Source organism: Plutella xylostella, chromosome 6 (genome assembly GCF_932276165.1).
Source record: "Plutella xylostella chromosome 6, ilPluXylo3.1, whole genome shotgun sequence".
Classification (NCBI taxonomy): domain Eukaryota; kingdom Metazoa; phylum Arthropoda; class Insecta; order Lepidoptera; family Plutellidae; genus Plutella; species Plutella xylostella.
In genome coordinates, this window is record NC_063986.1 from 11,944,611 (window position 1) to 11,963,155 (window position 18,545).

General features: G+C 41.6%; 3 protein-coding genes across 3 annotated transcripts; 2 read left to right on the forward strand and 1 right to left on the reverse strand.

The window, feature by feature from the left end:
- Positions 1 to 9,338: 9,338 nt before the first annotated feature.
- LOC105389084 (alpha-1,6-mannosyl-glycoprotein 2-beta-N-acetylglucosaminyltransferase) lies at positions 9,339 to 10,547 on the forward strand. The gene has a single exon (XM_038120057.2). It carries the CDS (start codon positions 9,339 to 9,341, stop codon positions 10,545 to 10,547), a length of 1,209 nt encoding a protein of 402 aa, XP_037975985.2.
- A 459-nt stretch (positions 10,548 to 11,006) lies between these two features.
- LOC105389083 (alpha-1,6-mannosyl-glycoprotein 2-beta-N-acetylglucosaminyltransferase) lies at positions 11,007 to 12,131 on the forward strand. The gene has a single exon (XM_011560146.2). It carries the CDS (start codon positions 11,007 to 11,009, stop codon positions 12,129 to 12,131), a length of 1,125 nt encoding a protein of 374 aa, XP_011558448.2.
- A 17-nt stretch (positions 12,132 to 12,148) lies between these two features.
- On the reverse strand, positions 12,149 to 17,629 carry LOC105389069 (iodotyrosine deiodinase 1). Its single transcript, XM_011560131.3, has 4 exons — positions 17,379 to 17,629; positions 14,882 to 15,106; positions 12,666 to 12,982; positions 12,149 to 12,553 (listed from the first exon to the last, which is right to left on the reverse strand). Exons 1-4 carry the CDS (start codon positions 17,536 to 17,538, stop codon positions 12,371 to 12,373), a joined length of 885 nt encoding a protein of 294 aa, XP_011558433.2. The 5' UTR covers positions 17,539 to 17,629; the 3' UTR covers positions 12,149 to 12,370.
- Between the last annotated feature and the right edge of the window lie 916 nt (positions 17,630 to 18,545).

The window sequence follows — 18,545 nt, forward strand, 5'->3', positions numbered from 1 at the left end:
AGTGTATCGGTGAACTCTGGCACATTTTCATCTTTGTCACACGGCATGTAGACATTTAACACTAGATATTGCCGGCCATCAAACTCAATTTGAATGGCCGCCAATCGGTCACTCACACAATCTATCACACGCACATTAGCACACTTAGACTTACGCCACATGATCGCTAAGCCACCGTACGGCCGACCACGGAGTATTCCTGCTGAGGTGTCCACTGAAGACTTCGCGAAGGTACTGAAGTCAGGATCAATCAGGTCAGTGAACCCGAGGTCATGCTGCAGCAGCCATGTCTCCTGCAGCAGCACGATGTCCGCGGCGCGGCACAGCTCTCGAACATGATGGACTGATCGCTTTATGTTCTTGCAGTTAAACGTAACGATTTCGATCTTAGTTCGTACATCCATTACGGTTTACTGGTGGCGCGGTAGGCATTACTTTCGACGTACTTTCTGTACACCAAGTGTAAAGGCCAGAAGTTCTTATCTAAGAAGACATTCAATTTAGCAGTCGGTATAACCACTTTGAAGGAGTTAAAAGAAGTCTCGGTACGCTGCTTAAGTTGTTCTACACATATGGCTTCCTCCCCGAGATCTTTTATATGGGCTTCTATATCGCTACTTAGTATGTGTTTTTGTAGACGAGAAATATATATAGAACTTCTCGGTTCCGCCACTTGTAGCCGCGCACATTGCTCCAAAGAACCGCGCATGTTCCTTTGTTTCGTACGTTTTTTACGAACTACGGGAGTAAACCCATCATCCCCGTTAATAAGGCTTCTGGTTTCGACATCATTGAGCGGTCTGGCGTGAACCGTTGAGATCTGACTCATCGCAATATCCCGATAGCTAAGTCGCTGCGCTGTGGGCCGGTGATCAGCTGATAGACGTATTAAGCGGCGATTAGACTAGACTACATGTAGTCGACTACACATTGGCGTCCTATAAGTTGGAGCAGACCGCCAACCTCCAGTAGTGGAGAGGCACTTGAAGAAGAAGAAGAAGAAGTTGGAGTTAGGACGTTCTGTTTTCACTTGGCCTATGTAGGATGCCGATTTAAGTCGGCTAGTGGTATCCGTAATGAGTGATCTTCTCGAACGTCATGGCACTTTTTCCTTCATTGTTTTGAATGTAGCGTCTGGATTGTAATTTTTGTATATTTCTAAGAGAATATTAACTTTATACGAATAATAAACACTCTTCACACTGATTATGTTTTATTTCTTCAAAACACATACAATTTTTGTAAGTATCACCTTGTCGTGCCGACACAGTACCACGAATGGCCGCCAATTCAAAATTAGTGTTGCTACACCTAACTTTTACAATTGCCGATATTAAAATGATTCAGATAACATTAAATAAATAATAATTTATAAAATACTAATAAAGTAATAAAACAACATAAAATATCCTCCTGAAATTAAGATAAATAACAATTTATTATTGATATTGCTAACAGACGGCCGTCCTGTATTCGGAATGACCCTATTCCGGTTCGGCCATTCGAATGTGCAACTGTATGACCCCATACAAACTAAATTTAAATCATAATCATCATTATAATGCAAGTTATTGTTTAAATCAAATAATTACATAACAGAGTGCATAAATTAAATACCTATCCCTTACAAATTTGAATATTTACATTTGATTTGATAATTTGATCTACTCATAGGCACTAATCAACTACTTATACAAAATTAATATCATTGTGATTTTTTTTTTAGTAGGTAAATAATATCAGTGACACTACAGGCTAGATTTCCACCGACACTTGTACATATATCACGTTCTTCTGGAGTGTACTGCCACTGTCTGCTGCTGGTTGTGGGATTCCTGTAAGCAAAGAGTATTTTTTTATTTATTATTTAAGTATGACTATTAGGTGTTTGATAGGAGTAGATGCATATTTAATATAATTTTAGTCCTTTTTTTTAATAAGTTTTTTTTTTATTATATATATTTTTACGATTTATCAATTTACCAAGTATGTATAAAGTGGATATTACATAGTTATCATTCTGTGATCACCGCAACATAATTATCGGTATGTCTCACAAGTTGTAAGGTCCTCAGCGATCACCGCAGCTAACGGCATATTTCACTTTTATTCAGGTACAAAATAATTTGATCACTGCATGTAAGCAGCATATCTCTTTTAAACATTAGATAATGAACAATATATTGCATGAATGCAATATATCGGCATATCTTACAAGTTATATACAGTGATCACCGCAGCTGAACGGCATTTTTCACTTTTATTATTATTTATTAGATACAGTTTAATTTGATCACCGCATATAAGCAGCATATTTCTTTCATAAAGATTTGATAAATGAGCACCGCAGGTAAATGCAGCATATTTCATTATCAATAAAGTACTAAAATATTGAATAACAAGAAGCCACACACCTTTTTATTCCTTTCATAGGCCATCAAACAGTAGTAGGTACTCCATCAGCGGATCCATTGTGTTTGCTCGCCTGGGTCATCTAGTTATAGGAAGGTGGTGGGGACATAATTATAATAATACATAAAATACGATTTACAATAAAGGCGCATGTAAAGGATGCAAGGAATATAATGTTTAGGAGGTTAGTTGGTATATCACATCTATTATTATTAAATTTTAGCTCGAGCTGTCCGAGCTGCTGGGATCATTTTCGAGTACATTGTCATCAGGGGTGTTAAAAGTAATCCACTTTTTTAAAGCGTCTGCAGAGTAAATACTTTTATATTTCCGTTTAGTGTGACCTTCGATGCTAGAGATCTCGTAGCGGTCATTTTTGAGAACAGCACTTATTTTAAAAGGTCCTCTAAACTTCGGAAGTAACTTTTTACTTTTGCCGGTTGCTGGAAGGTGGTGATTGGGGATCATAACCAGATCACCTAATTGAAATATCTTTGTCGGAGCCCTGTGGTTGTCGTAATATGTTTTCATAGCCATCTGATTATTAGTTATACTATCTACAGCCTTGTCACGGATTTCATCCCTTGCTGTTTCTAGACCTTGTGTAGATATGTCGACGTTGCATGTCGAATCGGTAATATCTTGAATAGCATTCAAAATAGGGCCTTCGCTCGGATTGGTGGTTCTCCTTCCAAAGACAACATCTGATGGCGACATACCTGTGCTCTTGTTAAGAGTATTATTAAGGCTCCACTGTACTTTTTGAACGTGACTGTCCCATTCACGCTCGTCCATGCCATGGTTTGATGCCGCTAGAGATTCCAATATGGTCCTGTTATATCTCTCGATTTGACCATTTGCGCGTGGCGTGGCCACTGCATTCAATACATGTTTTGTTCCGATTGTCTGTATATATTTCTTAAACGTTGTAGAAGTGAAACTAGTTCCTCTGTCTGAGATTATTACTTTTGGACTTCCTATGACACTAAAGAGATCCTCAAGAATTTTGATGGTGGTTTTGCTTTTGACATTTTTCACTGGTTTTATAAATATGAATTTGCTGAAACCGTCTATGATGCCAAGTATGTATGTATTACCATTTTTACTTTGGACAAAGGGTCCCAAATGGTCCATATGGAGCGTGTGGAATGGAACATCTCCTTTTGGGATAGGGTGTAGGTAACCACTGGCTTTACTGGTTGAGGTTTTGTTAAAAGCACAGTTGAGACAGGCCGCCACATACTTGCGCACAAACCTACTCATCCTAGGAAACCAGTAATCCTGCTTCATTTTATCCAATGTCTTATCTATTGAGAAATGGCCTGCTTCATCGTGACAAATTTGGCATACCCGCCATCTGGCGCCATCAGGAACTACCCATTTTAGATTTTCACCTATCCTTCTATAAATTTTGTTGTCTTTAATAACATAATTATCTATGATATCTTGTATATCTTTTCTGCCACTATCTAGAATAGATTTAATAAATTTCAGTCTCATATCTGTCATTTGAACGGTCTGTAACCATTCCGTTGTGGATATGCTCATGACTTCAAATTCCCGTGTGTCTATTTGATCTTCATTGCTAGTATTAGGGACGGGATTTCTGCTTAAGGCATCGACGTGACGCATGTTGTCTCCAGACCTGTATTCCACGCTAAAATCGTATTCTTGTAAATGGAGCCACCATCTCGCAATACGAGGCACTAAATCTCTTTTAGTAAGGGTTGTCCTCAGGGCGTTGCAGTCAGTGTAGACTTTAAAAGGTATCCCTATTAGGTAGGTCCGGAACTTCCGTAATGATAAAACTACAGCAAGAGTCTCTAACTCATAAGAGTGTAGATACTCTTCTTCTTTGGCAGTTTGCTTGCTGTAATATGCAACTACTTTTAATGGTGATTTTTCATCCGGTCGTTGTAACAGTATCCCGCCTACTCCTAGCTTAGAAGCGTCACAGTGAACCTCCGTCAAGTACTTGGGGTTATATAGTGCCAAGACAGGTCTTTCAACCAACTTCTCTTTCAATGTTTGGAAAGCTGAGTCTTGTTCCTGGTCCCATCGCCACGTCACATCAGATCTAGTTAAGACCGTGAGAGGCTTGGCTATAGTAGCAAAGCCAGGAATGAACCTACGAAAGAAACTGGCTAGGCCAACAAACTGTCTAACCTGGTGAACATTAGTAGGCTTCGGAAACGATGCAACAGCTTCTATTTTCTTACTTCCAGGGCGGAGTCCATCTGCAGATACCTCATACCCCAGATAATCTAAGTTTTTCTTAAAGAAGTAGCATTTAGTTATGTTGAGGGTTAAACCTGCACTAAGTAGTGATGATAAAATCTTCCGTAGCTTTAGCATGCCTTCATCAACAGATGATGCCGGTGATAACAAGTCGTCCATGTAAGGAATGGCTAGGTCGTATCGGTCTTTTCCGAGTGCCTTATTTATCATGTGCTGAAATATGGCCGGTGCATTAACCAGACCGAACGGCATCCGTGCATATTCGTAGTGTCCGTCTGGCGTTACGAACGCAGTAAGGTGCCTGGAATCCTCTGCCATCGGTATCTGGTAGTATCCAGATTTAAGATCCAGGCTGGTAAAATAAACTTTACCGCTCAGTCGGTCCAGTTGGTCGTCTATTACCGGCATAGGGTAAGAGTCCTTTACCGTTTTCTTATTTAAAGCTCGGTAGTCCACACACAAACGATATTCATTGTTTTTCTTTTTGACCAATACTATTGGACTGGCGTACGACGAATCCGATTCTTTAATTATTTTGTTTTCCAGGAGCTCATTAACCATATCGCGAACGACCTCTCTTTCACTATAAGAAAGTCGGTAAGGTTTATAAGCTACTGGGGAGTTATCCTGTAGCTGAATGTGCATTTCGCTAATATTGGTCGTTCCTAACTCGCTCATGTCAAAAGAGAAACAATCTCTGAATTCGTTCAATAAATCTAAAAGTGCTTGTTTCTGCTCTTGCGTAACATCATCACCTATATTAAGCATTTCCAAAGATATGGGCGTTTTTGTAACTTTAGCCGTCGAAGGATCTGATAATGTCATTCTTCTGACTTCAAATTCGTTTGGAAGTTCCATTGGAGCCGATGTTTGAGTGGGCAAACGACAGCCCCTTGCTAATAGCCTATTCTTTTTAAGCACGATTTCTTTACCCGAAAAGCTTATTATTGGTATACATCCTAGTCCATCTTTAAAGAAATAAACTCCGGGTAATATCACTAACTCTTCATTTGGTTTGAAAGAAGTATTACCATGGGTAGATATCCAGCCAGTGTAACCATCTTCACAAGTCACTGCTACTGAAAGAATGTCCTTAACGACAACGTTGTTTGAATTGTAGATTGGTGTTCTATTATTTTTAGGATTACTAGAATATAGTGTTAGACTGGAACTAGTTTTATACACAACAACTTCAGACATTTCTGTGACATTCTGTCCAATAAGCAGATCCGTGCTCAAATATTGGTCCGGGACCACATAGGCTTCTATGCGGGCCTCGATAAAATCAAGATTTATGTAAACCGATACTCTTCCAAGAGGTCGCATTGTTCCGTCAGCAAAACCTTTAATAAGTGGTAAATTGTCGTCTTGTATTTGTACGTTTAGTCCTTTAACTATGCTATCTTTTATTAAAGTACATTGACTTCCAAAATCTACAAATCCAGTTTTTGATTTTCCGTTAACTTTTATTTCTTTATTGTAAATATATTCACTATCACGCTTAGCATTAATAAGTAGAACTTTTGTAGACTGACTAGAAACTTCGTCTGTACTAACCGTCTTATTGATGTCCGTATTAGGTTCACGCTTGCAGTGATCGGCAACATGCCCGATGCGATTACACTTAGTGCACTTCTGTGGCTCTTTGCGGCACCTAGGAGCAGTGTGACCTGGTTCCGAACAATTGTAACAAATTCGAGTGGCGTTATTGAAGTTATTATTCTTCGACATGTCATTATTTCTTGTAACAGCGGGTATTTTGGATGGTGCCGGCGTCCTTTTGACCTCCTTCTGGTACTTCATCGTAATATTACGCAAGTATCTTAGCAGCTTGTTAGGACTTTTGAAGTTTGCTCCCTGAGCATTAAGCTTGATGTTTGTGTCAAAGATTCCGTGTATTATGCAGTCAACCGCGTCTTTTCCCTTGATATTGCAGCGACTGACTAACTTTGCCTTGTCGTAGAAGTATTCTTCTAACGTTTCCTCTCTACGACTGCGTCGCGCCAGCATCTCTGATAGTTTGTCTGCGTAGTTACAGTTATCTGGAAAGGTTTGTAGCAGTTTGCGTTGCCATTCTTTCCATTTTAAATTGACTGAAGGCAAGCTTTCGTACCATGTACGGGCTAGACCGGCAAGCTTCGGTAACGCATGGAAAACTGTTTGTTTATCACTCCATTTATAGATTTCCGCGGTCTCGTTAACTTTTCTGAGCCAAGCTTTTGTGGACTGCATCTTCTGGCTTGGATCAAAAGTACTTATAACATCATGAGCGCCTACGTAAGTATTGCGACCATGTTTACCTAGAGCATCTATAAGTTTATCCATTACTGTATGATCTTTATCTCGGTTCGAGCCAGAACGTGGACTTCTCTTACGATTTCGCTTAGTTTTTGTGTGTTTGGTACTAGAGCGAGAACTATGAGTGCCATCGCTTGAAGTTGAACTGCTGGCAGTCGACGAAGAAGTCGAGTCTCTCTCGGAGCAACGCGTAGAGCAGCTAGTCGAAGTAGATGTCCTCCGTGTCCGCACTCGCGTCCTTCGAGATCGCCTTCTGTGTCCGGAACGGGAGCGGCTTCTACCTACACGTCTAGTCCCGCGATGGTGTTCAGTCCGCGAACGATGACGTCGGTATTTTCGTGTCCCTTTACGATCTCGTGATATGTTAGATCTAGATCTTGATCGTCTCCCCGGACCTATAGACTGACTATGATGACGCTTCTGACGCCTCTTCCTAAGAGGTGAGGTTGAGCTTGAGCCCGCTCTCTTCCTCTTCGTGGTTTGATCTACTATCTCAGGGGTACTTGCATCACGATCATCAGACATTTTGTTTAACTAAATGAGTATATTAAACAGGTACGCGAAATAATATAAGTTTAGTTGGATAAGGTTAAGGAAGAGAAGGAGTAGAAAATATAAATTAATTAAAGTAACAGTGATTAAATAATCATACGTTTATTAAAATTATCACAGCCGACCAATAAATAATAGTAGTAAAATCAAATAACACTTTTGTTCGTGAAGGTACTCGTCCGCTTGGACCAACATAATAAATAAAGATAATATGATCCGCATCCAAACTATTGTATAGCTAATTAAATAATGTTAAGTTCGTGTGATGGAATGACCGGTCCTAAAACCATTCGAAGAATACGTATATAGGTAAGTATTTAGGTAGGTGTGTAAATACTACCACTTGGTCTCGAGCTCACTACCCTTGTGTTCGAAAACAACTCCATATTCGTTTCACCAACTCATCAAAACAACACCATATAACCTACCTTATCATTCTGTACCTAGTACTTGTCCGTTTAATTTTAATTTGCCTTAAAATTGGCATTGACATCGTAATGTCTTTTATCAAGTTATTGTAGGTACGTACAAATGGTTCAAAATCAAATCACTTATTATTATTTACTTACTTCGTGAGAACGCAAGTGCGGTAGGTAATTATTACTACCATAGTTCTCTTTGTGTTTAAGCATTCAATATGAAGTCAACAAATCGGGCTTGATATCATCCTCGGCGAATAAGTTGTGGAATGTACCAACCAACATTGGTAGATATTTACCTACAAGCGATGTACCCGTCTATGTAAAGTGGGTAGTTGTACTGTACTTACTACGGTAAATTGGAGGATTTTGTTGTAGTAAATATACTGCTACTTGTAATTTAGTGCCATAGATCACACGTCCAGGGATTCGCCGGGTTCATAAAGCATTGATTGTAAGAATATGATCATAATAATATAGGTAAATAACGGTAGAAAATTTTCAATAACATGTTTAAAATCACTCACCGGTGGGCAGATTCTATCCGAAACTTCTGAAATATTAACTTTATACGAATAATAAACACTCTTCACACTGATTATGTTTTATTTCTTCAAAACACATACAATTTTTGTAAGTATCACCTTGTCGTGCCGACACAGTACCACGAATGGCCGCCAATTCAAAATTAGTGTTGCTACACCTAACTTTTACAATTGCCGATATTAAAATGATTCAGATAACATTAAATAAATAATAATTTATAAAATACTAATAAAGTAATAAAACAACATAAAATATCCTCCTGAAATTAAGATAAATAACAATTTATTATTGATATTGCTAACAAGAACTAACTCTATGTATATGCTTCGTGTCTCGCCAACTTGTTTTTATAGTCCGGATGGCTTTTGCTCCAAAAAAACGGCATATCTTTGTTTAACAAAACGTCTATTTATTTTTGAGACGACATTTTGTCACCGTAAATCAACGCATACATATACTCTCACGCATCGAACGTTGGCCGGCGAATGAGCGCACTACATGACTACATGTGATTACACCTGTCCTTACGTAGGAAACTACATGATGTAGTCGACTACATTCATGTAGTCTAGTCTAATCGCCGCTTTAGGATCTGCCTAGGCTTCTATTATATTCTGAGATTACCAAACTACCCAGAATCTGTCACTGTCAATTTTTTAATCAGCTAAAATATGACATAAGATATTTTAATATATTTTACCTTTTATTTTCTTTTACAATATTTTTTATACCGTGAGCTTAAAGTTCAGTGATAAACTTACCCCAGTAGGTATTATGACCGACCAATCATTCAAAAATCTAAATCTAGCATTCGTTTCAGCAAATTAATGTTCTAGATCAGATGGTACTTCCATCACTTCTGTCACCATAAATATGCTTCCGAAACGGCCAGGCGTTTGTGACTACGTGCTGATAGCGGTGTTGTTGGTGGGGTACTTGGTCGCGACGTCGTACATAGTGCAGTGGTGCTCGCGCCGGGAGCAGCCCGCGCCCGCGCCGGCCGACGCGCTGGACGGGTACCTGCAGCAGTGCGGCGTCCCGGCGCCCGGCCTGCCGCGCCTGCGCGCCTTCATCAACCACAGCCGCCGGACCGTCCGCAACCAACACATCTACGGACCGACGCGACCCAACGACACCGTCATCGTCATTCTCGTCCGGAGCAACCAGACCGACCTCACTCGACTCATCAGCGACTTCCAACTTGTGGCCGACATCGATCGAACCTTGCTAATATTCTCACACTTCTACGTCAGTCAGTACGCAAATTGGGAAATCGAGGCGATAGAGTACACTAGAGTTCTGCAGATCTTCTTTCCGTTCACGAGCCAAGTTTGTCCAGATTTCTTCCCTGGGCCCAATGATCTGTACTGCGAGTACAAGGCGGACTGCGGGGTGGTGCTGCGGGGGGTGCGGGACGAGGGCTGCGCGCAGCGGAAGCTGTTCTGGTGGTGGACCGTCAACTTCGTGTTCGAGGTGGCCGACATCGGCTTGTCCCACAACACCACCGTGCTCTTCATGGAAGAGGATGACATCGTGACTCCAGACTTCCTGTACACTCTGATGCTCCTAAAAGATACAGCTAAAAGAGAGTGTCCATATTGCGACTTCCTGAGTATCAACGGTAATGATCCATCCATTTACAAACGCCAAGATATCAGCCCGAACACTGCCATCGAGTCTGCTTTCCAAGCGACAGATTTTTCTTCAGGTTTGGCCTTTAACAAGACGATCTATTACAAGCTTAAAATCATGGGTGACTCGTATTGCTTCTTCAACGACTGCGGGTGGCAGAGCTCGCTCCAGCACATGACGGTGTCGGCGCGGCCGATGCTGAGGTTCCACATCCTGTACGTGGAGCTGCCGCGGCTGCTGAAGGCGGGGGCGCTGGCGGCGGCGCGGCTGCGGCCGGAGCAGCTGGACCGGCACATGTTCCCGCCCGCCCTGCATGTGCGCCGCGCCCCCGCGCCTGCCCCCGGTGACGTCACTGCTCGAGGCAACTTCGCCGACGTGCGGGACCGCTACCTCTGCATGCTCTCTATGGGGATGAGGGTTTTCTATACAAATAACAACACTTCGCTTTAATGCGTTGTTTTATAGTGTTTTTTTTTTTATAACAGCATTTTTTAAAATTATTATATTTACGCTGATAAAATGGTTTTTTCAATTAAATTTTTCCTTGTTCTTATCTCATCAGATATTATGAAATGGCTATTCAGTGCTACGTTTCACTTTAGACAGCTTTAGAAAAGATTTTCAAAAGCTGTAGAACTAACTTTGTTCAAGATGATCCCCTAGGTCTCCCCCTTTCGAGTTACCTACTATACCAGTTTTACAATACCCTGTACAAAAAAAAAATATGTCTAGCAAGAATTTCCTTAAAATAAAAACGACCACAATGACCTAACAGTACACAACACAGATAACATAAACTTCTGTGTTTAATTCAGTTCAATTGTTGATATTTTTTATATGTTTTATGTGATTTAACCACTCACTTTTTATTTTAATATATTTTCTATTATGTTTCCTGCACGATTAAGAATGTTGTGTTCTAGAAATAGATTTTATGTTCTTAAACTTGGTGTATATTTGTTAGCAGTGTTCATCATCTCCCAAGTTCTGTTTAGACCGAGATCTTTTGAAAAAGGTCTTATGAATTGTGGTGTAGAAGCAGACAAAGCATCGCTTATTGCAGATTACATTAAAAATAATGCGAATAATGAAATAAGGAATGTGGTGAAGCTGGGCCCGCTGCAGCCACGGGACAACGTGGTGGTTGTTCAGGTGCACGGCACCGACCCCCTCGTCTTTTTCAACTTCACAGAAAACCTTAGAAATGTTGACGGGATCGAAAAAACTCTTCTGATATTCTCTCACCTCTACTACAACGAGCCTATCAACAGTGTGATCGAAGAAATACGTTTCGCAAAAGTATTGCAGATTTTCTTTCCTTTCAACATCCAAACCTGTGAAGATTTCTTCCCGGGCCACAGTGAGTACTTCTGTACGTTGGAGCCGCAGTGTCGCTCGCGAGGCACCGGCCGGGACGCCTACCTCGCTCAGAAGAAACACTTCTGGTGGTGGACCATCAACAAGGTTTTCAACCTACCAGACATCCACCTCATCAACACAGTCCTCTTCATAGAAGACACCGACGTGTTCACACAAGATCTCATCTACATGTTGAACACATTGAAAAAATACGCCCACTTGTACTGTAACAACTGCGAGCTACTAGACCTGGGAGCTGGCGATCCAGATGTCTACAATTCCTCGAGAGAAGACGCTGCAGTTAAAGAGGTTTACAGGGCGAGCCCGACGAAGTCAGGATTAGCGTTGAACGGGTTAGTCTGGCGTGATTTAAGGAACATGGGGGAGTATTTCTGTGTGTTCGACGACTATGACTGGCGCAACTCACTGCAGTTTATATCGGAGTCGGCGCCGCGCGCGCTGCTGGCGCTGACCGTGACAAAGCCTCGCGTCATGAAGGAGAGCACCCTGGACCTGGAGAGCAACGAGGTGCTGCGCAGCCTGTTCCCGCGCCGCCTCACCTTCACCACCAACCACACGGATGTAACCCACACTGAAGGGAAAGGATACTGGAAAGACATTCGAGATAGGAAGCTGTGCCTGCTCATATTGAATATGAAATCTTATGATGTTTAAATCAATTCGGGCAGATATTTATTTGTAGTAATATTTTTATTATACGTTTACAAAATCTACGTGATTGTTATGATTCTTTTGTAAAGAAGAATTCTATAAACAATATACAGTTTACTTTTAATCTAAATCGTATACATTTTAATACCCTGTATCGCATAATTAATTCAATCAGCACCACGGTTTAACTCATCAGCTTTCCACTTAAATCAACACCACCTTCATAAAAATAACTACACAACTCAGATCATAACCATGATATCCTGCAAGGGCTTCCTGTGCAGGTCTGGGACCGTGGCCTCGGGGTGGGGGCGTCCCACGGGCAGCAGCAGCTCGAGCCGCTCGCTGGGCGGCCGTCGCAGCAGCGCGCGGATGCGAGAGTTGCAGTTCAGCGGAGTCGACGTCAGCGCCACCAGACCGCAGTACTGGAAATAGAAATCTGGTATAAAACATACGTAGATTAACAGGCATAGAAAGTTTAATTCAGCTTGAGGTGTTCATAACCTAATCCTCCTCTTTAGAGAAGCATGTTCGTACCTGGATTGCAGCAAGTATGAAGCCAGCGGCGATCGCCACACTGATCTCGCTATAATAATGCATCTTCTTCTTTCCATCCTCCCTAAACGAGTGTGTCTGTCTGAAGACCAGCAGCAGCGCTGGCGCCTCGGTGAGGTACGGCTTGATGTGCCTTGTGGCGAAGGGCTTGAGGTCAGCGACCCACTGCCGGGACATGCGCTGTGAGTAGTTCAGCTCCTCTTCTTCCTCCACGATGTCCCGGATGGCTGCCTTGGTGGACGCGTCGCGGACCACCACGAAGGTCCACGGCTCCGTGTGAGCCCCTGATGGAGCTGTGCCTGGAGAAAATATATACTTTTAGTCAGATGTGGCCATTGTGTGGCTGAAACCGCGATGATCTTAACCAAAAATAGTAGGTATATTGCTTTCTCTATGGTGTCTGACAAATTTCAATGTCATGTGTTGTAATTTTGTAAACAAAATTAAAGTAGAATTTAATATTTTTTTACAATACGTTCTGTATAATTTTATGCATTAAACATGATAATCCATTTTGGACAAGGCAGAATTTTCAGACACCAGTACTTTTGTTTCACAATCGGCTTGGTACTATATGTATTATTTATCTTAACGATGCGTGGTTTGATATACAACCGCCGTGCGCCGCCAACGCGGCCTGTTAATAAATACGAACGCTATTTCAATAGCTGTGGAGTCGAGCCTGTGAAGGTGCCCTACTTGAGAAATTTCATACTGAAAAATAGGCCCACGACCCACAACACGCACATGTTTGAGCCAATCACTGAGAACGACATCATCATAATCGTACAAGTTTCCAAAGACATAAGTGATTTGGATCGTTTGATAAAGAGCTTCCGAAGACTTGTATCTATTGATCGCACTCTGCTGGTATTCTCCCACTTATACGTTGATCGCAACAAAACTGAGCTGATAAAGACTATACACTTCACGACAGTTGCACAGATCTACTTCCCATTTGGCGAGCAAACTTGCAAAGATTACTTTCCAGGCGAGAGTCTATATTACTGTGAAACTTCAGTATCCTGCGAGAATATGGTATCTGGACAAAGAAACGCGAGCCTGGCGCAGATGAAGCACTTCTTCTGGTGGACGATGCACTTCATATTCGACGTGTACCCTCTGACCAAGAATGCCATCAACTTGATGCTGACCATGGAAGACTCGGACCTGATCACTCCTGATTTCATGCACGTGGTTCAGCTGCTAGACCAGTACGCTTACAAGCACTGTCCATACTGCGCGCTCCTGAGCCTCAGCAACCGATGGTACAAGAAATCTGATACACAAGAGAATTCAGCCCAAATCAGTGAGTACGTAGCGGAGAGGTTCTATACGGGTCTGGTGTTCAGTAAGCTGATGTGGAACGGTTTGAGGAAGTATGGGAAAGCTTTTTGTGCTTACAACGACTACGACTGGCGGAGGTCGCTGCAGTATGTGTCGTCGATCGCCACTCCGAGGAAGCTGATGGTTTTCCACTTGGAGAGGCCGCGGGTGATGGCGGCGCCGGACTACCTGCGCGCATGGGGGGGCTCGCTCAAGAACAAGAGCTCTCTCATGCGCCCCACGGAGCTGACCATTAACACAGACGTTGAGGAGACTCCCTTTAACGAACCTGGCGGGCTTTGGACTGATATCCGCGACAAGAGACTCTGCCTCATCATGCGCAATATGACCACGATCTACACATCGTTTCTCGACACTGTTGATAGTGTTATTGTTCGTTTGCCGTGATTTTTAACGCTGATATTTTAAAAACTTGTTTTCAATAGCTCTTGTTGTTTTATTTATTTAAGGAATATATACCTACAAGAAAGGAATGGACTTTCTACATTACGAACACTCTTACGAACCTCTAAATAGAACAGTGCATTTACCTACATATTATGTACGGTGGCCTGCGCCTAAAAGTATACAGGCGGAGGTTTTAAAATAGCGATCTCAAGCTCACATGCTGCTCAAGCACATCCACATAAACACCACTACTACACACATCACACACAACACGTCCCCGGATTTATAACAGATCTGGTCCCTTCATCATCAGGGAGCTATTTTAAAAACTTCGCCTGTATACTTTTAGGCGCAGGCCACCGTACGTAATTCAAAGGCATGACCGTTGATCATAAGAGAGTTGTTTGATGATCTGTGCAATTCTTTCTCCTGTGTATATTCATCGGTGGACTGTCATGACCTACCAGCTGTCCTCACGACGTTCTCCAGCACCTCCCGCGGTATCTCCTCGGCGCTGAAGGCCCGCACGGTGCGGCGCCGCGCCATCAGCTCGTGGAACTCTCTCGACCGCTGGACCAGCTCCGCGTCGCTGCGGCGCGGGGGGGAGTAGCGCACGTGCGGGGCGAGCGGCAGCGCTGGGGTGAGGTCGGGGTCTGAGTCCGAGTCAGAGTCGCGCCGGGGGGCAGGCTCTAGAAGTAGGAGAGTGGGATTTAAGTTTGACATAATTATGGCTACCTTCTTTTGTCTTTGATATTGTTAGGTCTTCAAGGTCTAAACTCCCTTCTTAAGATAAGGATCATTGTCCAACACGTTTGTCTGCTGAGAGTAAGTAAGTACATAAAAAAAAATTGCTGCCAGGATTGATTTACCTTCTTTAAAAATACCTGAGTTTAGCAACGTCGCAAGTGGCATATCTGAATCACGCAACGGCCACAGGCGCTATTCTAAGGCTGTGTTCTCAATAGGCAAAATTGTTTGTGAGCAACCGAGTATTTTCACAGTTTTCTAGTTTAGTGCTCACTCTACGTAATTAGCGGCGAATAGCGGCGATACGCGGACCTAGTACTAAATGAGTAATGAGTAGCAAGTTACCAGTTTGTCTACTGGGAATGCAGCCACCTACATTCGTTATTATTGTTCATAGATTTGTATTGATATTTATAAAAATCTTCAATAATTTAAAATGTATTATAGATAGCAAAATAAGCGGTCTAGTGGTCTAGACACAGACAAACATCACAGGGGATAAAAATAAACCTCACAAAATAAAACACGACGTAAATAGTTGAGTGACCTGTGCAGTGCGCTGCTGTGAGCTAGAAAAGAAATGCCTCGATCGATATCCAGTTGTGAATAATTAATATGGCAACGGCATATCGCTCGACCTTCACACAGTTAGGAATGTAAATAAACTCAGAAGCTGCAGTTAGTAGTATCATTATAATAGTAGTACTGGACCAAGTTAATTTATCGCTGTCGCTAGTCCAGGGACCTTAACCCTTTAACTGATAAAAAAGTTTAATTTTGTAATTAAGTTTGAGCCTTAAGTCGATAGCGAGCGTAAACTTCAAAATATAATAGGCATGGTGAAGAGATAAATAGCAATCAAGTGGTATAAAAAGATCAAGGACTAGAGTTGCTTTTCAGGAGAAGAGTATGTCCAGTTTGAATAAGAATATAGTAGCCAATATTCTTCTACTATTGATAATGATATTGAAAGTTAATTTAAATTTGTATTGAGTATAGCAAAGTGGAGAGCGTTTAAAGTAGCATTAGGTACATTTCTAATGCATTATTGTCAAAAATAATAATTATTCAGGCACTATTTTACTGTCTACAGGTCCAAAATTACCTGCTACGGACGAGCCAAATGTAATCGTCTTATACAGTAAATCTAATCGAATTATCGATTAGATTACGTATAACTCGTACTAAGACTAGTTAGTCTAGGTAATAATATTGTAATGAAATTACTTGTAGTTGCACGTGACGGGCAGCACGTGTTGTGAGAAAACAATAAAAAAACGCACCTATAGTGAGGAGGCGCCGTGTCCACGCAGAAATGTGTTTATCCTTGGGAACGGGCTATGACCAGAAGAGGGTGGATATTATTGGCTGATGATCATGATGATAAAGAAGGGATGGCTCAGAGGTTAGCTGGTTATATAGTGAACGTGACTGATATGCTGAGAGTCCCGGGGTGGATATAAAAGTTGACAGACTTTTTGCTCTCAAGTCTTAGGTGTAAAATAGGTATGTATTTGTTATGTTTACAAGCCACCTGCCAAGCGTGAAGATAAGAGCAATAACTTTTCAGTTTGAGGAGGCCTATCCCATGTCCTACAGTGAACTTGGTATTTACGGGCTGTTTGTTGTGTTTTTGTGTTTGATGAACAGGGGACTCCTCCATCTAACATTATAACAGATTCCAATCTCAGACGTTAACGAATTAAATCTAAGGAATGCATACTGCTGCGACTGGCTAAGTTAGTTTTTTCTAATATTACAAATCTAAATACCTAATGCCTTTTTAGTATGTAACTAGCATAAAAGATCATAGAACATACTGAATTGCTCGTTCATGCAGTTACATGATACATTTGTTTAAATAAATGTCAGCTGGATACGACGACGCGCCGGCCGGGAGTCGATCCGGCGACCTCCAACTATGTATGTAGTATAGGACCGGTCTAGACCTAACAACTGTGCTGCAACACACTATACAAAAAATAAGTTATCTAAACAAACTTTAAAACTAGTCGAAGACACATCTTTGTATACCTTCAGATATTACCTGCAATGCACCATTCAATACAAATATAAAAATCTACAAACACAAATTAACAACATAAAAATAACCATCGCAACGCAAAAACTTACCGCAGGTTCACATCTAACCAGCTGCACACAGAAGCTACCGTCCTTGGCTGATAAAAACAAAACAAAAAACAGTTGACTGACCTCCCCCAGGCCCAGACTCCTGCCTCCGCTCCCGTCGATTCCTCGGCATTAATGGACCCCTGTGGTACACCGAAAGCGCTAGGAAGCACGCCCCCAACGCCGCATACACCAGGTAGCAGTGCTGCTCCAAGGTCCACACCGCGAGAGACACTACATTCATTGTTTACGTTCAATTTACGAAACACATTTATCTACAGCGAACGCGCGCACCGCCCGCGCCTCGGCTGTAGTGAATGATGCCCGCTTTCGTTCACTCAGCCGTCCGTGAACTGAATGACCTTATGAATTATTGCTATCGGAGGAAATTGCTCTACTGGCAGCATTTAGTCTCATTAGATACTAATGTTGTTTTAATTAGTAGGCATCGGCATTGGTATCATAAAAACTACATAAGTACCGGTAGTATACTAAAATTAGTTTTCGAACCCGTTAAGTAGGAATAAACAAAGAATATGCGCATACACGTACTTTCCTCCATTCAGTTGCTCGTTGCTCGTGACAAGTTCAAGGGTTCTCTATTTCCGGTGCGCGCCGCCTCAGACTGCTTAAACACGATAAATATTAAAATGTTAATTATTAAATTCAAAGTTAAAATTTACTAGCCTTGAATTAGCTTAGCTTTCCTAACTCAGTGGATCCAATGAGTTTTAAAATTATTTAGTCTATAGGTATTCATCATCATATTTAGGTATGTAATTAGGAAAATTAAAATGTTTTATAAATAAACTATCCGATAAGTACCCAGAGTATCCTAGATGAAGCTCCAGCTGTATGTCATAAGTACGGTCAGCTGCATTAGTAGCTACACACTTTTGTACCATGTCAAACTACATTTTATTAACAAACCGTTAATGTTTGGATGAATGGATTGTCAGTTTGTGAGATTGAAAAGGTACATGATTGGACCAGCAAGGTAGACAAAATAGTTGAGTTACTTCAAAGCGGAGTTGCGGAGTTGCATCAAATGGTATTATACATTTATTTTGATTTATGCAAAAACTACCTAGTCATTATTTCGAAGTTAATTGTTTGTAGACGTGAGGTAGGTACTTTGAGATACTTATTTGATTTAGGATATCGCTATCTTGGTAGACGTTAGTCTTTCTATATTTACCCAAACCTTAACTGGAAATTGTAGCGCTACTTCCTCGTTTAAATATAACATTA